The sequence below is a fragment of the Labrus bergylta genome, chromosome 5 (genome assembly GCF_963930695.1).
Source record: "Labrus bergylta chromosome 5, fLabBer1.1, whole genome shotgun sequence".
NCBI lineage: Eukaryota > Metazoa > Chordata > Actinopteri > Labriformes > Labridae > Labrus > Labrus bergylta.
In genome coordinates, this window is record NC_089199.1 from 22276267 (window position 1) to 22297197 (window position 20931).

Genomic DNA, 20931 nt, shown 5'->3' on the forward strand with positions numbered 1-20931 from the left:
AACACATAAGTATTAAATGTCTTTGCATATTAATGATGAAGCATGCTCAAATGCTCAAAGTCAGCCATGGGAGTTACCAGTTTGAGTTTATGTTTATCCAGTGGTACTATAATACGGGATGTCACATCTTCTTTTCAATACTCAGCGAGGACCTTTATATTATCTATGTTAGCAAGTGCTCAAATATGGCCTAATCACATATGAAACATCGTTCTCCTGTTTTGGTGCTTCTTTAAACAAATATAAACTACTAATGTAAATCTTTTATACAATTGCCAAAGAAAAACCTTTTTTAAGAATAACCCCACAATGTTTTTCTGCCAGCACGATTTCTTTAATCTAAATATTTTTTTAAACAGTCCCACTGGGGCGCGCTGGTGGCGCAATGGTTAGGGTGCGCGTCCCATGTGTTGAGACTCTTGTCTCGAGCAGTAGGCCCGGGTTTGCTTCCACCCGTGGCCCCTTTCCGCATGTCATTCCCGGCTCTCTCTCCCTGGTTTCCAACTCTATCCACTGTCCTCTCTCTGCATTAAAGGCACGAAAAGCCCAAAATAAATCTTAAAAAAAACAAAAAAAACAATCCCACTTCATGCAGAGCAGACTTCGACAAAAATTCAAAACACATTTTAATTAAAAAAGTTAACTTTATTTAAATATCTAAAATAAAAATAGCCATGTCACTTACACATCTTCCTGTACACCACTGCCTTTTTCACATCAGTAATCATTTTTAAAGTAGTTCTTAATACTGGAAGGGAAGAGTAAGGGACACAGGCAAGAAATATTAAAGGCAGACAAAATAAAGAGGAGTAACTTTCACATTACTATAGTTCGTAGATACATTGCCCCCCAGTTAACTTCAACTAGACAGTATAAATAAAAAAGCATTGACTCTCAAGTCAATGCTGAAGAAAGCCTTCATTTTACAAGTCTAGATAGTCATAGCCATTATGTTAAAATGCGTTTTTAAATGGAATAATGAGATAAAAAATAATTCACACAATGGCAAAACCCACAGTAATGTGTTCATGTCAAGTCATTTTCTGAGAGAACAGTCAATTATAAAAGTTGTACAGACTTTTCCTACTGGCATTACTAGAAAATCTCAGAGTCAGATTGAACATTTTTGACAGGCATTGGATCTCTAGGCATAAAACAACATTTGCAAACTAGAATATTGCTCAATAGATATTTTCTTGTAAGGGTCACTTTAAAATGTTTTCATACCGGTTATGTGATAAAGTTCAGTTTGAGAAAACAATCATTTGAAATGTACAAGCTGTCTGGTATCAATCATTCCGTTTGTCTTGCTAAACTCAGTTCTTGTTTGAAAGATAGTTCTTATATTATTAAGTACACTATCTTTCCTACAGTCAACAGGATTGTAGGAATACTTGGATTAAATGTGGTTTAACAAGTCATATCTAAAAATGTTTCTTTTTAAGTTTGTGGTGACAGTATATAAGACGAGTTATTTTGCCAAACATGTATTTTTCCCATATTATAGCCTCAAGGTTTTAATGGCTGAGCCTTGAAATTCTAAAATGCAGCATGCAACTTTATCAATAACCCAAGTCGAGTAATCTTGCAACGACATCTTTTAGTATTTAATTCCTGGCAGCCAACATGGAGCATGTTGAAATATGGGATTTGGCTTTGCAAAGCTAGATCGAGCTGTTAGTCATACTTTGGTGTTGATTCAGTTTAAAACTCCAAAATGAGAGATTCTACACTTTAACAAGGCACCTGTTTTGGTCAGACAGCTTCTTATTGGAGCAAAATGTTTCCGTTTAAGAAATCATCTAAAAAAAAAGTGAAAACATTGTCCTGTTAGTTCCTAAGCCAGGACTACAGGTAGTTATAAACAAGCTTGTTGGATTTTGGTTTGTCAAATGCAGTGTATGTAGTTTTGTATGTCCAGGTAGTTAAATGTCAGGTCAGAATGAAACAATAAATTGGACTGTCTTTGTAGAGATCTTGATTCTTTTCCAACCAAACTGTGGAGTTAAATCTGATCTACTGGCAATATTTCACAAGTGTAAAAGGAATTCAAAAGTAGCCTCACATCTGGTGCCTTCTGAGTATGTGGCAAGAATCTTTTAGGCATTTTTTTTCAGTTACTATTGTCAAGGCTTTAGTATGCTTCAAACAAAGAGATTATAAAATGTATCAACGGTATCTGAAACATGACCTTCCTTCCTGCCCTTTAGTGCAGCTATAAAAAGCACAAACAATGATTTAAGACATTGTCAGACAACTATTTTACGACAATATCTATAAAAGTTTATCTAGATGTGGATGCTGTATCTGTAGGGGGCATACAAGATTCTGTAACCAGAAGTATTGTAGTTCTCTTCTGTAGTCCATTTGTTGTCTGTGTAGTTTTGACTTTGGTTGCAAGAGTTTGATATTTTTGCTGAAATGCAATCCTAGAATGTTTAAAATCTTAAAGGTGAAAATGTATAAGAGCAAAAATACATCAATCTGACAAAGTCAATTTGCATCTCATGTTTCTAGTTTCTTGACCTGGTTATCCCTTATCTGTTATCCTGATACCCACTTGCTGCGCAGGAATCTTGAAAATATTGATCGTTTCCCCTAGAGGCTTGATTGTGTCAGATAATAGCTGATAGGCTCAGACTCTTTTTGAAGCATATTGAGGCCTTCAAACCCCATTCTCAGGTGGTGGTGGAAAAACTCCTTCAGCTAAACACCTTCAGTCCACTGAGTAGTTTCATTTTGACCTGTCAAAGTAAAAATCTGTTTGTAGGAAAGCAAAAAAACAAAAACAAAACACTGTTATATCCACAATGGGACCAGTGCCAAAAAAGAACCTCACACTTTTCCTCAGCCCTCTGGTGTGGGAAAACTGCTCCATCAGCAACAAAAGAGATACAGTAAATTTTCAGCCTACTCAGCGGTAGCGGCCGATAGGCAATACCTTCATACAGGTAAAGCTGTCAGGGTACTTGGACAGCACGACAGGATTTCCATCCAATCGGACCTCATTGAGGCTTGGTCGCAGGTAGTAGGTGTTATTTGAACGGCAGAAGGTGTCAACATTGACATCAGTGATGTTGTTATTCTGGAGGAAATTAAAACAATGTTAAGAGGGTAACACAGCAACTCATACCAAAATAAGAAGTTTAATTTTTCATATATTTTAGAAATAAGACATACAAACCTGTAAATGTAAAGTGCGGACACTGTCAGGTATATGTGGAATAGCCTCTAACTCATTGTCTGCAAGGAGTAGGTTCATCAGCTTGGTCATTTTCTATTTGAGGAAAATATCACACAATTAGACCCAGATGTTTAGATAGTTTGAAGCTACAGTTAACAAACAGGGTAGGTGTTTTGACTGTGTGCAGCTTCTTTAAGCCTTGCCATCACACTGAGGTTGCCAAACTAAACGTGTGCCTGTCAGCCATGTCTGTCAATGTGTGATACAGCCAAAGCAGCTGCACACAAGTAACACAAGGATGGATTTCCCTTCAAGACAGGGTTTTAAGTTGAAACTTCCCACAAAGAACCTCAACAGTTTAATCTCACTTTTTGGAAAAGAATATTAAAGCAAACTCTTGAACTAACTAATTTGAAGAACAGCAGTCAGAAAGTAGAGCTTCACATTCTTTCAAGATTACTAGCTAGTGATAGACAAAAGGATCTGTTTTTGTTTAAAAACTGCATTGAGTTGTCTCACTCATTAGATCATGTTTGTATATTCCCAGCTGAAAATGTTTGGAGAGGTATTGATGTGTACCTTGAAAACGTTGGCCTTGACACCCTTTGTTTTTAGGAAGTTGTGGTTGGCATTGAATGATGTTAGTTTGGCAGGGAGCATAGGAAGTTTGACCAGTCTGTTCTCAGCCAGAGACAATTCCTCTAGAAGTGTTAGCTTAGAGAATGCGCCGTCATCAATCTCTGAGATCAGGTTACCCGTCAGGTCAATCCTCTTCAGAGTCACTGTCGATAGAAGGGGTAAAGAAATAAGTTATTTAACTCCAAGTAACTACATTACACTCTTTTAAGTGTTATCAGAAACTGATCTTTGCTGTCAGAGCTCACATCAGGGTATCTAAAAACACACAAGGACACCTGTTTACATATTGTCATTTGTGAGCGACAAGCTTAAAGACAGTCATAGTCAGTAAATGTGGCTTGGTTTATACACTGTCTCAGTTGGTAGAGTCGCCGTCGCTCAATCGGAAGGTTGAGGGTCGAATCCCCAGCTCCTGCAGCAACATGTGCGACAAGATAGAACACCTAGGAACACCAGGTGAAAGTCTACTAAACTAAAACTAAGTAGATGTATTTGTATGATGTGATACACGCCTGTTAATGACCTTGACCCAGTGACCCAGTTAATTGAGCTTGATGATACAATCTAAATAATGTACATACATTTTCTTTCTTTTCTTTTTTACTTCTGGCCATTGAGTTGGACTTTCTATGGATGAAGAAAGTTTCTACACTTACCAATGTCTGCAAAGTCTTTGTTGCTGATCTTTTTAATCTTGTTAAAGCGGGCGTACAGGTAGGCTGTCTCTTTAGGCAGGGTTGGAACAGCGGTCATGTCTGGACTGACTTCCTCACAGTACACTGAACCAGTCAGGCACACACACAGCAGGCATGTGGGGAGATCTGCAACACAAAGGCATCACAGAAAAAAATCAAGAAATTTTAAGAATAGCCATCTATGGAAATGTTTACATTTATATCTAAGGATGGAAATCATGAACTGATTGCAGTCACAACAGTATACTTTAGACTACATACCATTGATCCTTGCTTAATTTGAGAAAAACTGCAATTTACAAATATTCTCAATTCATTGTTTAGTGCATGTCAGGAAAGATAATTTTGTGAGCCCAAGTTGATTGTGTTCAAATTCAATGAATCACGGGGCAACCAAGCGGACAATTTGTTTGACAACATGAAACCATGGAATAAACAACTGACATGATCAAATTAGTTGATTCTGATCGGTTGGCCAACTAATCATTTAATTTGCAAAACAGCTTTAATCAAACCCTCTAAATGTTATGCAAGATATACATCATATATTGAAAACAAGTCAGTCAAACCCAAATGTATCTGTGTGCTTTGAAAGAATTCAGTGGTACAAACTGTACAGTATTAATGAATAGCAACCACATGACATGATTTATTACTTAATATCTTCACTACTGTAAAGCTCACCTCCATTTCCAAATGCAACAGCTCAGATTTGTCTTTTTTTTTCTTACTAACAAAAGAGACTATAACCCACATACTGGTACTATGGTTGTAGGGCGGGTGTAGCTCAGTCTGTATTGATTTTTTAGGGAACCGGAGGGTTGCCGGTTCAAGTCCTGTTGTGGACCAACAAATATGGAAGTTGGTCTGGTATCTGGAGAGGTGCCAGGTCACTTTCCCAACAGCTCTGGCGGTGCTCCATGTGTAGCAGCCCCACTCTGACATCTCTCCACTAATGCATGTCCACAGGTCCTGTTTGTGCATGTGTGAGAAGCACGTCTCTCAATAACCAAGTGTAAACCAGAATTTCTCTGAGGGATTAATAATGCATGTAAAATAAAAAAATGAAAAATTATATTACAGTTCATAGATTCCATTTTGTATGGCCTGCGTGGACTGGCACCAGCTTACATCCCCATTTACCTCAGTTCTTATTCTACTCTGTTTTATTACTTATTACTGGTCTGTGTACCCTGACCAAACTCCAAACTTATCCCAGTTTCTGTCACCTTAGCACCTAAAAGAACAGATACTCTTGTTGGTGTTTAAACTTGTTAAACAAAACTCAACAGTACTTGTCTGCCAACAAATACTCCTGGGTCTAACCAATTCTCTTTGAATTGCTTTTCCAGACCATTAAATCCTAAACAGATGGAGTCAAAGCAACCTAAAACAAATGGATTGAAGTTTTGAACATTATCTAAATAGGATGTTCTTCTGTATATTAACAGCTAGATTTATAGTTATTCATTTTGAAATACCTAAGGCGTCTCCTCCATCTGGAATTGGACTGTCATCAGGTTCATCAGCAATCGGCAGGGCCCTCTGCCAGAGAAAACACATGTTCACTTACAAGCAAAACTCAGTTGACAAAGCAAAACAATGAATGAACAATGATACATGAAGTATCTTTTAGTTCCCTGTCTCTTTTCTAAAAAATCCTCTGGTTGAAATGACTTAAAATACTCAAATACATATGTAATATACCCACTCTTTTTATTTAGAGTTTACAATTCACACTAATGGAGATTATAGCCACGTTAAGTCTTACAGTTACAAACTGATTGCTTACAGTTACTGAATGTGTGATTTTTGGTTTAGTTCAATTATGAAGGGGGTACTAGTGGATATATTTTTAGTAATAGGTGAAGTTGAAAACTTAGACAGCAAATACTTTTTTAAAGAGGCCAGTGGCAAGGTCAAGTTCCAAATCAAGTGAGAAAATTGAATGTGATCTATGAAGTACATTCAAAGAAAACTAACTAACAGCTGAAGAGGTCATTTAGCTATAAGCCATATTGTATTGCCAAAAGATATTGTTGCAATGATAACTAAAATTCCACAATCTTTTGGTGATCAATCATCTCCAAGGATGTTGAACTTGGATGCATTCACTTGGACTAGTGCTCCAAGGATGATGTTTCTCACAATACCTCTGTACTGGTAGATTTTTTTTCAGACCCCTCATTACCATCAACTCACATTTAGTCCAAGGATATATTGGTTGACTAAGCTCTCTGTGCTAGTCAACTATATATTCCACAGTTGCTTACAGGCTAATTACTTGACAGCTGCAGTAACAAGGAGTACAGTCTGGACCTTCTCTTTTTGTAGAGTGTCTTGAGACAGCATTTTTGATTAATTGGCTCTTTACAAGTAATGATTGATTGATGGATTATGTATGATTCATAATGTTGGTGGGCTGCATTAAAAATGTTAGTTTTTATATTTGTGATGATAACTTTTCGACTTCCAAGAGTTAGTCTGACCCTTTTCACCCTGATATTCAAGTCCCCCTACTTTGAAAAACACTGCTGAGGACTAAGGATTGATGGGTCTGTGGATGGCTCCTGGCACATTCAAACCCTTTTAGTTTGTTGGCGGGGTATGTTACACCAGAAATAAACCATTTGCCATTAAAGTCTATGGATCTGAAGGCTCATCTGTAAGGTTGTAACCACTAAGCTTTGTTTCGCATATCTGACAAATTAGATAATCTGCTACAAGTAAACAAACTGCTAGTTGAAATCCTTACTTTCCAGGTCTATTAGCTCGGTAGTAAATGTTCAAACAATCAAGAGCTGATAGGGTGTGATTTAGTAGCGGCAAACTATTAAAGTACCCCCAAGAAAATTACCAATCCCAAAGCGAAATTGTCCTACTCACCCTCAAACTAATAAAAAAAATGAAAAGAAATCTTTCCAAGTTGAGGATGAAAATGTTTGCCTTAATGAAACTTGTGGTTAACTGTTGTAGCAGATGGTATTAGGCCTGTCTCTAAACAGTCTGGTACTGGTGAAGTCTTGTATGAAAAACAGCTGCAGCAAACTTAAGTGTCTATAAAACTGAAGCAACGCTTCAAAATCGGTCTACTTACTAATTTTTCCCTTCTCTTCTTATCCTTAGGATTCTTTGTGGCTTATTTTATTTCATGTAAGTGCTTCCTAAAGGTTTACCCAGACCAGACTTTGGTTTTAGTTTTTCCAAAGTTTTTTTTTGAAGAGGTTAGTGAGGTTAGTGGATGGTTGAGATGTGGTTGATTCAGGGTTGGGTTTGTTTGCTGGAAGAACAGTTTGACACCTGTATGTGGTGTGTGTGTGTGTGTGTTTGGCACTGTCTGGTAAATGGATTATTATCTGAAGGAGGATGTTGAAGAGTAGCTCTGAAAGAGTCTGTCATTTAGCTGGTAGAACACACTGAGTGGATTATTAGCTTTTAGAATATTTATGAAATTAAAAAACCATGAAGTAGTAGTACCATATATCCCTTTTTCATCAGTTTTAATTATATTATCTTAACAACCTTTTGCATAAATTTCTCTGGTAAGAAAAGGTTTGCATTCTTATCAACATCTAAGTGTCTCTGTTCTCATTTTTATTGTAACAAGAGCATATTGTTTTTATTCAATAATAGGTGAAGTGCATTGATCTTTTAAACATTATCCTTAATGCCTTATAATATTATTCTGAAATATTAAGCTGCAGTGACAACCATAGGTTAAAAAAGTTTTCAATAGACTGATGAAAAAGTGTTTATCCCATTACAGAAATCAATCAATATTTAAAATTGATGCATTTTTCACGGTTATTCATGACATTTCTAGATGATATAAGTATTGGATTTCTTACCGTAGCCCTCCTTGATTTCAAATAGTCACTGAAATATCCATTCAGCTCTCTGCCTTGTAGAGATCCAGGAATCAGCTGGGAGTCCTGGTCATAGCTCCTGGCCGAGGCTGCCGTCAGCCATAGCACCAGCATACAGGTGAATAAGAGAGCCTTCATGCTGTTCAAAACAGTGTGATGCTGACACGCAAGCTTGCTTCAAGCCTGGGTTTGGGTCAGCAGCTGCTCTCTGCTACAAGCCCCTGATGGGATGTGTCAAATGACTGTATTTAAAGGCTGAACCAGTAGCTTCCAGCAGACTGTTTAAGCAGAATTTATAGAGCAGAGCACTTAACCCTTCCCTGACCACCCATTAGTGTGCAAGAGAGCGAGCGAGAGAGAGAGAGCGACAGACAGGGTGTACAAAAAAGGCACATATGGAAAAGGACAAATAGAGATGAAAGTGGATTTTTTTTCTTTTAAATGTCACATATGTGTACTGCACACGGTTGAAACTGCAGAGGGAGCAGAAAAATTGAAAGTTGACAACCACAGAGTGAGTTGTTTTGTCAGGAGGAATGTCTGTGAGAATTTCTGGCCACTCAATAATGACTTGTAATAACCAACCTATCCTTCACTAGCCTCACAGAATGTTTTTTTCTCACAGGGATTAGTCAGAGAGCTAGTTTTACAGCCATTAGACACACATTGATTATAAGCCATATAATGTATGGGATTTCTATGAATATACAAAAAGCAAAGTCTGCTTTCCTCTCTGGATAACTCCTTTCCTTTTGGTTAAAACCAATCTGTCTGTAAAATTACAGCAAAATAATCAGGGGAAAAAATGTCCTCAGGTGGTTATGAGTATGAAATAAAAAGGTACTTAAAGTGTTTATAATTGTCTTGATTACCAAACAAGCTTTCAGGGTTGAATACATAGATCAACACAATTCACTATATATGAAGCTTAGTCCTGTTTCACTGAAAGCATTTGGTCAGAATGACAGTCCCCAACATTGGTTCCTTTTGCTTTATCAAAACCAAATGAAGACTCTTTCTTGTAGAGCTAGGACATGCCCTCCAGCAACAGTCTTTGATTTCCTTATTGCGTCCTTCCTGATGATGAGGTGTCTTGAATGAAAATGTTGTTGAAAGATTCAGAGGCTGTTCTCCTTCGAACATTTGTGAGCGATTTTACCGAGTCTTTGCACTGAGTTTTGTTAAATGGCTGATCAGATATGAAGTAGTGACAGGTAAACTCTTTAATTGTCCAAACTCCTTTAGGGAAACGGTATAAATGATTTGTACTTAATTGGTTTTGTTTCTGATTGGTCAGTACCTAAGTATGTGTAAACTTTAGGACAAAAGATGCTTCCAATCCGAAATCTAAACAATACCTTGAAATATCATCAATAGTTGACTTTTATTATCAATAAAGATATAGATACACAGATATCAGAATCAATAATCCCTTTAATACATGTCCCTACTTTTTTATAATTCATGTGAATTTAGGATTTTTCAGGCATATCCCTAATCCCAGATATAATATATATATATATATGTATACAGTATATGTATACTGTATGTATATATTAATGCTGGTTATTTTCTTTATCTCAGATGATGTACACTGCAAATGCAAATGACCACACAGTCTTCTGCAATGCCAGATGTGGAAGTGAAATCATTTAAGATTTCTCATCTGCAACATTAGGTCTAATTGTCTTGGGTTTTATAGTTTATGAGAACATCTGTTGAAGCGGTATGCATGATCATTATCAATGCCTGAAAGCCAAGCAGATTCAAAGATGTGTCAGGACACTAGATATGTGTTGAAATGTGGCCCACTGGCTGCGTTTTTGAAAAAGAAAAAAAAGAAAGAAATCCTCACGTGAATGGTTTTTTTAATGGTACCTATTCCAAATTTTAGTATCTGTTTTATGATTTAAAAAATGTTTTTGCTGTTCTAGACATTTTCCCATGACAAGAGAAGCCGTAGGAGCAGAACAATTACTATTCCAATTCCCAAATGCTCCCAGATTTTGTCTTTGATTTTTATTGTGAGAGTTTATTGACATTTTTCCATGACCTTTACATTTAAAACATGTGATAAACCAAATAATAATGAAGTAAAATAATCATCTAAATAACAAAATCATTGTGTTCTATGTTACCTGCCTGGCATGTTGGCTTGAGAAAAAGTAAACCTGGAAGTATGATTCATCAGAAGTTGTCGTAAAAGGTATTTCACAAACAATATCTCACCTTCCCCATTTTAACGATTGCTTGCTTTTTTACTTCCCTTTAAAGACGAGCAATGGTCCCTGGAAGATATTGTTAGTACATTCTGGACATACAGTTTCTGAGGTTATAATCTCTTTAATACATCTATCACTGTGATTAAAATCCACAGGCTCACTTCTTAAAGTTAGGAATTCTGCATAGACAACACACCAATAAATAGTTGCTTACATGATAAACTCTAAGCTGCCTGCAGTGACTAGAAAAACAGATTTACAGGGAACTGGCCAAAAGAAAAAACTGCATGCAAGAAGTTTCCAAAACAGAAAGGCCAAGAGATTCTCTGTAATAAAATGAGAAGACACTGTTCACTCAGTCTATTCCACAGCTGTTGAGGTCCAGCTGTTCTTGGGTTGATTTCAACCTTGGTTGTCAAATCAATGAGATATTGGGCTTTCCCAGAGCAGTTCTTAAGAAATTGCTTTTTTGTGGGGGTTGTCCTTTTACATGCTTAAAAAAAGAAAGAAAAATGACAAGAGACAGTACTTCCCTATAAACAAGCATAGATAAAGAGCAGAGGCTAAAGTTTAAAAGCAAAACAGTTAAATAGAAAACATGTGACTATTCCAACGTTCAAGAGGAGAGGGAAATGAATGGGGCCCAGATTCAATCATCCAAGGAACATGAGCCCAGACTGTTACAGGTGTGTTAGCAATTATGAACACTTTTAAACTTTTACGACTCTGGGAAAAGGGCCAGCAACTGGAGAATGTTTTTACTCTCACTAATTTTCTATACCAGAGGTTGGGCTGTCAAGGTGGTTAAGGTGGTATTCCATTGCACAATAAGCCAGTCAATGGGGAAAGCCACACACAACAACACACTAATTGCATATTTTTCCTGTCATGTTGACTGGCTCAATGTTTTTGTGTAAGCCCTTTTTTAAGCTTATAAATCAAAATGTATTGTGTTTTTGTACTAAATAGAATAAATGAAAGGCATTGAAATAAGTTTGTTTTATTTCCAATTTATGTTTAAATTAGCCCAGAAAGGGCGAAAAAAATTAAAGTTGATGAATTTACATAAAATTGTTGCAGATAAGTGATAAAAGACCAAACACAGAGAAGGCTGAACTAGAGAATTGATCTCAAAATCACAGTTATATAAGAGCATTATTCCAGTTGAAAGAAAGAAATGTGACATAAAAAGCATAAATTGCATCACTATTTCTGATATGGCCTTTGAGCCCTAGTTAGGTTGCTTATACTTCTTTCAAATGTACTTCTATCAAATGTCTTATTATTGTCTAATTATATTGTTAGTATTCTGTTTGCATTTGTGTAGGCAAACTTGTATGTGTGAGTTTTTATTTTTTTATCTGTATTGCTCTCTTGTTTCATGTACAGCACTTTGGTCAGCTGTTGCTGTTTTTAAATGTGCTTTATAAATAAGTGTGATTGATTGATTGATTGATATGTGTCTTGGTACTGTTTCCAATCACACAGTTTTGTCCAGTCATTTTTAATGTTGAATCTGAGTCTTTGGTTTGAGTCTGTTGCTGCTATTTTTCAGCATACTGGTAGAAATAGTTCCTTGTGGTTGCCTGCTCGGACCCCATGATTTTTTCCTCCTCATCACCATTGCAGTTAACCTTTTTTTGGGGCTCATTTCTTCTGACAGCTGCGATCGACATGATTGTGAGCTAGGTTTTAGAGTGACAGGTGTATGTGAACGATACGTAATGGCAGACCAAAGCCAGTGCGGACAAAACAACATACGTCAGGGAATTTACTTCACACAGACACCCAATTGACTGGAAAGTAGATTTCAACACTTAAGACCACCTGGCCAGGCATTTAACAGGCTTGGTCTGCATGGGTCTGGCTGACAACTGACATGATGTATTAACCCACCACTGAGAGCTGTGTGTTTTGGTCACGACATAGCCACCTCCTTGCTCCATGCTGTCGCCAGCAGCTGTTTAGCTGACAGGTTTTTTATTTTAACTAAGAGACTTGTTATGTAATAAATGTTATATATGTTTTTTTTAATTAAATTGTTTTCACAAAACCAATACCTTCAGTTACATTATAAGGCTTCATGTACCAATGTAGAGGAATCAAACAACCATCAGACTGTGTCGTTCCCACAACCACTGCCGTCCTCATTTATGCACAGCATGCTCTGACCTCCACCTCAGCGGCTAGGAGGTTGACAACAGGAATGCAAGGAAGACAAAGGAGAAATCTTTCCTGCATATTATCACGTATGCTCTTTTGTAAACCGTCTCAAGATAACACTTGCTATGAATTGGCACTTTACTAATAATTATCGATTGATTGATTGATTGAAACTGTTCAGCAAAAATCATCTTCCAACTCTACTTTACCTCTGGAGCTTTTTAACCTCTCATAAGTCATGGTATTTTCTTTGCACATAATTGACTTTCAGCTGGTCAAAGCATTAAGATGAAAACAGCTGTTTGTATGTAAGATCTCTGATAAACCCTCTGTACAGCAATTAGTGAGCTCGTGACGACCAAACAGTAGTTAAAAAGGTATGATTATTGGCTGTCAGAAAAAAAGCATTTGTACTAATATCTACTAATTTGAAACTGCAGAAATAATTTCAGAAAATTTAATGGTACCTTGATTATGACTTTTTATCATCAAACATAAAAAAAAGGTTAACATTGAAAATATGAGCCACTTCTGAATGTTTGCTGACACTTAGCTTTGGTGTGTCAAATACTTGTGTGGCAAAAGGTTCAAATATGGAACCTGATTGCATTCAAATTATTTCTTAAACTGAGTTGTCTGAAGTGACTGACCTTTGTATGGACACACATTGATTTTTTATATTGTTTACATACTTTCATCTCTTGCTTGGTTCATATGATGATGTTTGCTGGGAGGGTTGTTTTTTTTAAATTATTTTTGTAAGTTTAACAGTCATTCCCACAAAAGCTTCAGGAATGATGCAGCACAGGTTGTTCCAACAGTTTGGTTGCACAAGTAATTGAATAAGTTCTTACTGTAGGTCTGTTCTTTTTTCCTTTAATCTTTTGGAAGTATATCCCTGTGCAGACGGAGTACTTGTCTGTAGAAGTGAGTGTTTTTCCTCATGCTGAGCTTTGGTTCATTTACTGGCATTCAGCCTTGGAATTCTCTCCCAGAGGGTCTAAGGATGACCTGATAGTTAAAACAGAGAAACTGTAGCCTCCACAAGAAGACCACCACTTTAGCTTCTAATTTCCACAATATCTAAACTTTTTTTCAGAGGCTCAATATGATTGTTTTTCTGTACATTTGAGTGGCCTCTTCTAAATTACATTTGTATTAAGCTGGTTATTTAAGCAAGTTTTTCTTTAAAATGAAATGGGGTGCATTCACTTATTACCTTTGGCATAATCACCCTGCATAAAACAATGAACAGAGTTATGTTTCATGTGAGTCACTTTATAATAAAAACACAAGAAACTTAGAAAAAGTCCATTCCTGTTCATCCAAATCACCAAAAACAATAGAGCTCATTACTTTTACTACTTAGGTTACTTGATGTGTATTGCATCACCGTGAAGCTCTATTTGAGCATATTGCGAGGCTGATGCCACATCTGCAGTTTGCCCACTGTCTGTGTCCTGTTTTCAGAATCAGATGCTGAGCAGATGTTGAGGATGCACAGGGAGGATGGCCAAGATTTAAAGTTTAATGTTGCACATACGATTTTGCCATGCAACACAAATTCTCTGTATAAGACATCTGATAAATTATTGTAAACTTGACATGTGTGCAGGTGCAGAAATGTATGTCAGACCTAGACTGCAGCATGTTTTCAATTACCTACTTACTTCCTATAATTTTGATATGACAGCAATCCCATGCCAGATTTTTTTCTTGTTTCAATTTAGAAGAAAATCTACTTGCTGAGTTGGATGTGTACTTATTCCTGATTTGTTTTTATTGCATGGCCAGTCAAGTTATTTATTTGCCTTCAAAGTCAATCTACATTTTCATTCATTCATTTATTTATTTATTTTACTATATTCAAGGCAAGGAGAAGCCAAGCAATTTCAGAGCAGAGACTCTATGAAACTTTGGTTTATTGTTGTTTAATTTGCCTCAGACTTCATCAAGAGACGTTCAGCTCACCTGTGTTGAATTACACAGGACCTGTGCTTAATGTCTTGTTGTGGACATCTCAGGGTCTGCTGTTGGTGTGTAGCTGCTGACTGTTTACTGTAGAGAGTCCTTCACATAAGCCTGGAAGCTTTTTTCCCCAGCATGAGTTTACTACCTGTGCAGTAAAACAAGCAAGCAGAAAGCAGGGACCTCACATAGATGGGCCTAATATGTGTTGTTGTTGTTGTTGTTGTTGTTGTTGTATGTGAGCAAAAAGAAAATTTGAAATCTGAAAGCAAGCGATTTATGTATAAATTGTCACATACTTTTTGTTTTTGTTTCTGAATTTAAAATTTCATCACTGTCTAATACGTATGTTAGACAATAACCATATAAAAACCTATTTGCTTAAAAGAAGAAACAAAAAAGAAAAATCTCAATGTCTTCAGGAGACAGAAACTAAAAACCAGAATAAGAAACCAAGTCCTTCATTTAGGTGTAGTGTAAGTCCTATTTTTAACTTATGATAAAAATCTCATATTCCATTTAAGGTAATTTAATACCCAGATAACAAAACTTACCATAGTAACTTACATTTTCTATTAATTCAACTAATAAAGGTTTTTATTTCTAAACAATATCCAAGCAAGCTCAAGCAGCCATTCTTTTAGGTATGAGTTCCTGATTTTGTTTGGACATAAACTTATCTCCGTGATTATTTGTTCTGCCCAATTGTTAGTGTCAAACGATAATCCATCGACCAAAAACTTCTTTAAATCTTTAAAGAGTATGGTTTGTGACTGAACAGAATTAATAAGCAAATTACATGGTAAATATTAAAACCGCAAGCGGCGATCAAGGGCCCTTGCACCCCTGTGCATGTCGGGGTGTGTCGCAACCGCGGGAGTGCAGCAGCAGCAGGATTTGGCTAAGCAGCCGGTCACACAGTTCGATTTGTGTAAAAGTCGTAGTACTGGCAAGTTCAAAAAGGCAACGCTATGAGATTCAGAGAATATTGCTATGCACAGAGGTTCATGCCGGAACTGTTGTGATGCACAGCTGCAGTGTGCTGCTGTATTGGCGTCTTTTGCCGTTTTTACATATGCACCCCTGAAAATATGCAGATAACAGTCATTTAAACATTTGTAATATGTAATTTATCAATTCTGGGCTACGATGAAATCAAAATTCTTTACATTAAGTTTTTTTTAAAAGCCGTAAGACAGTAACGGTATCAATAAAGCCTGTTGGGGATCTTAAAAGAAGCATCTCTTGGACTGGAGGAGGCTGGCTGCATCCCAGCCTGAAATGATCCAAGAAAGAGGAGCGAGTTACTTCTTTCATAGGTTCAGCCTCAATATCAAGCACAACTGGGCTGCACAAACAGGCTCCCTTCTTCCCTTTAATATTAGACTAAAAATTATGATCGAAAACCTGAAACGTGTTGCATCAAATGAATAAAGTGTTTGACTAAATGTTGGGTGATGTGCATTTCTCATCTAAATAGCCCACTTTCCAAACATAAGAATTTAACACTTACATATAGGAAGGTCTCCGTCTTACAGCCCCCAGAGGACTTGTTTCTAATGTCACATGTAGACTGATCTAAGTACGTGTTCTGGGTGCATTTATGAATATGACACATCAGCATGTTATTGATTATCTAAATCTCCGGACATACTGATTAGCTATGATATAAAATAATTTTCTGAATGCTTAAAGGGGTCAGCTGTTACACACAAAGCCCAGGTTCATACAGTCAAATTGTTTGTTGTTTAAAATGATATTTTCTCTTTCAGAGGCTTAAAGTTTCCACTGGAGGTTTTTCTGTTCCTTTAAAGTAACTGATTTTAGTTTTTCTGTTATCTTTGGATTTAATATGTAAAATACCCTTTGTAGTTAATATTTTGATAGACTCATCATAAATGCATATTTTGGTAATAGTAATTCATTACTAGAAAGTAGTAAGAGATTTATATTTTTATTGATATATTTGTTACCTTTTCTTTACATTACTCTTTAATTTTTAAAACAAATTAAAAAAATTATGGCAGAATTCCTGTTCGGTTTTGCGTATCGGTGTAAGATGATTTTTTGTAGGTAGTACACTTGAAATACAGGGTCAAGAGTCAGGGACTCCAATTTGGCCAAGTGATTGCATGTTTAGTTATGTTTAGAGTAACAAATACCTAGTTTTGGCACTATGTAATTTACCAGTGCACATGAGATCCAGGAATAGTGATAGTGACTCTTCCTGTCTAACCAAATGAGTACATGAGGAGGCAGAGCAGGTTGCACCTAGCGCCATGTGCTTGTTCTAACAGGCAAACCCACAATAATTGGACTGAGGAAGTAGTATACTGAGTAATTACGAAGCTACTGTAATTGTATTGAAAGTAATGGGACATCTTTGGAATAGCTTTTCTTTTAACTGCCAACGTTTGGCAAATAAAACAAGATCTTTTGTACCTTCTGTGCCGTGTCAGCAGGGTTTGTGTGTTGATGATGGTCTCTGTTGGTACTGGACAAGAGACTGACTCTGATTACACTGTCGATTGAGACATGATGGCTTGGCGTAAACCAGTATGAGACATATGAATAGTATGACTGGCTGACTGGGCTTCAGTGTGCGGTGGAATTGGATAGTCTTCTGTTCTCTGATGACTACTGGATTTGTTATCCAAGCATTCCTGAGATTTTCCTTTTCCCAGACAGAAACTAAGGTACAGTTAAGCATTGGCTCAAAGGTGATTCATGCTGAATTGGCATTTCACAATCTAGATCTATTACTGTTATTTTTGTGAACCCCTGGTGTGTTCAAAGTTTTCACTCAGTGAATTTGTTAGTCTTAAGGTCATCTGTCACAGCTCAGAATGTATCGTATTTTTCAATCAGAAGGTAGAGGCTTACTTAAAACTAGCAGCACTCTGTGTGCCTTGGATCTGGAAGACAGATTTTAAAATGTGGGGGCTCAGAGTCTTTGTGTTTCAGGCACCAATTCAATTTTATTTCTATAATTAAATATACTGTGTATATATGTGTGTTTTTATTGAGTTAATTGTTTTTTACTGGTTTTGTAGTAATAATATAGCATCATTATTTTTGAAATATCACTACGCTTCTACACTTTATGGACGTTGTCCATGTAAGCATCACAATTATCATTTAAAAATTGAACATCACAATTTTATTTGAATTATTTTTTTAAATGCACGTTGGTTTAACATCAAATAGTCAAATAAAGAAGGGCTTTTGAAGAGTTTCTTAAAGGAAGAATGTGCTACGTTTTACACATAAATACAGCAGAAATCCAGTATATCCTCTGTAAATATCATGACTGAGGACAAAGACTACCATGAGTGAGACGAGCGAGTCCTGCTGTCTGTGACGTTGTCTGAGCCGTGTTTACATCGTATTTAGATGGACTCATCCCCTTGCGTATGAAAGCTGTTTAAGTGAGGGACTACAGACAAGGAGAATAACATACTGTACTCATTGCTTATTTGAATGTCACGTAAGCTTTTTTTAGATCATGGTCATGCTGTGTAAATGTACATGCAATGTGAAGCTACGAGCTAACTAAAGAGCACTACCTTTAGCCTGCTAACACAAGACAAGGGCAACTTCAACCGTCGCTTGCGTGTGGTGCTTTGCGCTTAGTACTCAGTTATGGTGCGTTCCAATTTGATAACTCCTTTGTGAGAACGTGAGGGGAGAGGGGTTAGATGTGTGTCGCTGGAGAGCGGAGGCTTCAGTATGGAGGAGGTGTTGCCAAACCGAAGTTTGTTTTGGTTTTATGCTGGTGCTCAAGGGCGACATCTACTGGATCACAAACTTGCACATTCTTTCTTTAAGCATTTTTTCACAATTTTGAAGCTTGAATTATTCAGTTTGACCACTGACAGGCAGGTAATCTCAACAAGTGATTTCAGCACTGCTGTACATGTTGTAGCAAAGGAAGAGTTCATAGTTTGAAATTGTTTAGTTATTGGAACATTCGTTTTTGGATTTGTTGTTATTTTAGCTCAACTCTTTGAGGAAAAATTATGTTCATGCAGAGTTGGCAATTGTATGCAGTCCATTTTTTAGATGATGAATCATACCTCTCCAGGCGTACAGTAGCTCACTCTGTCTTTTCCCTACAACAAGTTACAGTTCATCTTTATTTTTGTTTTTGGCTAAAGTCAATTCGTTTTTCATGTGTTTGTGGAGACAGGGGAGTTCCCATGTTAATGTAATCATGTCTGTTTAATAGGACATTGTGGTCTTGAAGGTTTCCCTTTGTGCTAATTGTGATGAGGAGAACACTGCTGTCTGCCTAGCAGTTGACTCCATCTGGATAAAATCTATTTTTATTGGACTGCTCTACAAAAGTTCTTGCTTTAAGATGGCTACTGGCTGAAATAACAGCTTGTCGCTTTGTCTATATGTCTGTATTTTTCTGTCTTGCTCATTTTTGCTCTCTGATCTGCCCTAGGCCCTTTACAAATGATGATTCAATCCCTGAACACATTTTATATTGCATTTAGACTACAGTTTGAATACCAGAAGGCTCACATTATTTTTATATTGATACTTGGGACCAATAAAATATAATCCAGATATTACACAGCAGTCCTTGCATAGTTTTTTCTTGAAACCAATTCATAAAACAATCAAGATCATTCACTCACATTTAGCCAAAACAGCAGAGTACACTTTTGTGGACTTTGAGTTCAGCAAGTGTAACTCTTAACTTTTACAAAAGCAGAAGGGTACTGGTCTTTCCAAAAAAGACCAGATAATTAGGGATAACATACATTTGGAAGAAACCAATTATTGTTATCTTTAATTGTTTCCAAGTCACTTGAAAAGAAACAGAAACAAACCTGGAACTCCGTATGCACTTGATCATGGTACTCAAGCCATGACAGTTTTAAAGGACAACCCCATATTTTCATAGGAAAATGAAAAGTTTAGCAATTCTGCAACTTCTGGTACAGAATTAAAAACCTAAGCAGAGTATCTTCAGACCCGAATTCATCTAAAGACAAGCAGGGAACAACGGCACTGGTTGCAAAAGAAACCTGATCTCACAGAGTTCTATGACAAAATGAGACCACTTCTCATTTGATTTCCCACAGTAATCATCTTCCTAATGCGTGTATGGTCTTAATTGCTAGTTTTAAGTCTTCAAGACAGCTCAATGTTCATTCTAAAAATTGAGGCCCCAGTTACAGTAAAATAACTGAAGCTGGGTATTCTGAGCTCACAAGGCTGTTGGTCTTAATACTATGGCAGTTTCCCCAAATGAAATAATAGCAATCACAATATATTGGCCTGCCTACTGTATTGCAATGTAGAAAAATATTGAATAGTAACCCCTATAACCCCCTATCCCAAGACTAGATACGGTGAAGATACGAGTCTTCTCACTTCTCATGCAAAGCACAATAACAAAAAAAAAGTAATGAGTGTAAATTTGATGAAATTGTTTTCAGGGAATTTTGATGACATGTTTTAGATGGAACGCATCAGCAGTGGAATATTTGTTGGTAATCAGGTGTGGTTTGACTTCTTTTGTAATGTAGTATTTACAAATGGCTATTTAAATGCTGCTAGTTAGGCTACAGTCTCTCTTTGTTCTCCCTCATTCACACACACATTCTCTCTTTCAAACAACCACACACACACACACGCACATGTACACAACATCTTTCATACACATTTATCATATGTCAGAATTTTCCACTCCAGAGCCAGACAGCAATTAGCTCTTTGGCGACGTTGCTCATTTTTCATGTCAGGCTGTTCCCTGCAGAAAGCATCACTGCTGGGATTCTCTCACATTAACAAACAGGCCTTTCAGTTCTTCTTCTAAACATTTTAATTTCAATTGGCCTTATTTAGCTTTGGCTCTGCTCTGGATGAGTTAGTGGTGTATGTTTAAGTTTTTTTGTGTGTGTGTAAATGGGTGAGTGGGTGTGTTCCTGGATAGTACGTTATGTGTTGAGTGAGTGCTGACGGACTAACTGTCCAATTTTCTCCAACTTTTGAGAGTTTTTCACTGAGAATTGGCATCCTCAAGTGTTTGACTCGTCCCTGAAAGTGTCTGGCGCAGTCTTGGGAGACTTGTGCCTCATTATTTGTTCTGGTTCGTTTGAGGTGGCCATGCGGGATTTTTTTCAAATACTAAAAAAACTTGTTGATGAACTGGTTTAAAGGGCTCTGATAGGGAAACA

The 20931-nt window shown here is 36.9% G+C and overlaps 2 protein-coding genes across 2 annotated transcripts in view; one reads left to right on the forward strand and one right to left on the reverse strand.

The window, feature by feature from the left end:
* Nucleotides 1-20931, forward strand: part of cenpp (centromere protein P) — an 85554-nt gene that overhangs the window by 13122 nt on the left and 51501 nt on the right. The gene's annotated exons all lie outside the window — the stretch shown is intronic.
* On the reverse strand, nt 625-8652 carry ogna (osteoglycin, paralog a). The gene is made up of 6 exons (XM_020630758.3): nt 8367-8652; nt 6000-6063; nt 4480-4644; nt 3764-3966; nt 3185-3277; nt 625-3085 (listed from the first exon to the last, which is right to left on the reverse strand). The coding sequence occupies exons 1-6, from the start codon at nt 8520-8522 to the stop codon at nt 2915-2917; spliced, it is 852 nt and encodes a 283-aa protein (XP_020486414.1). The 5' UTR covers nt 8523-8652; the 3' UTR covers nt 625-2914.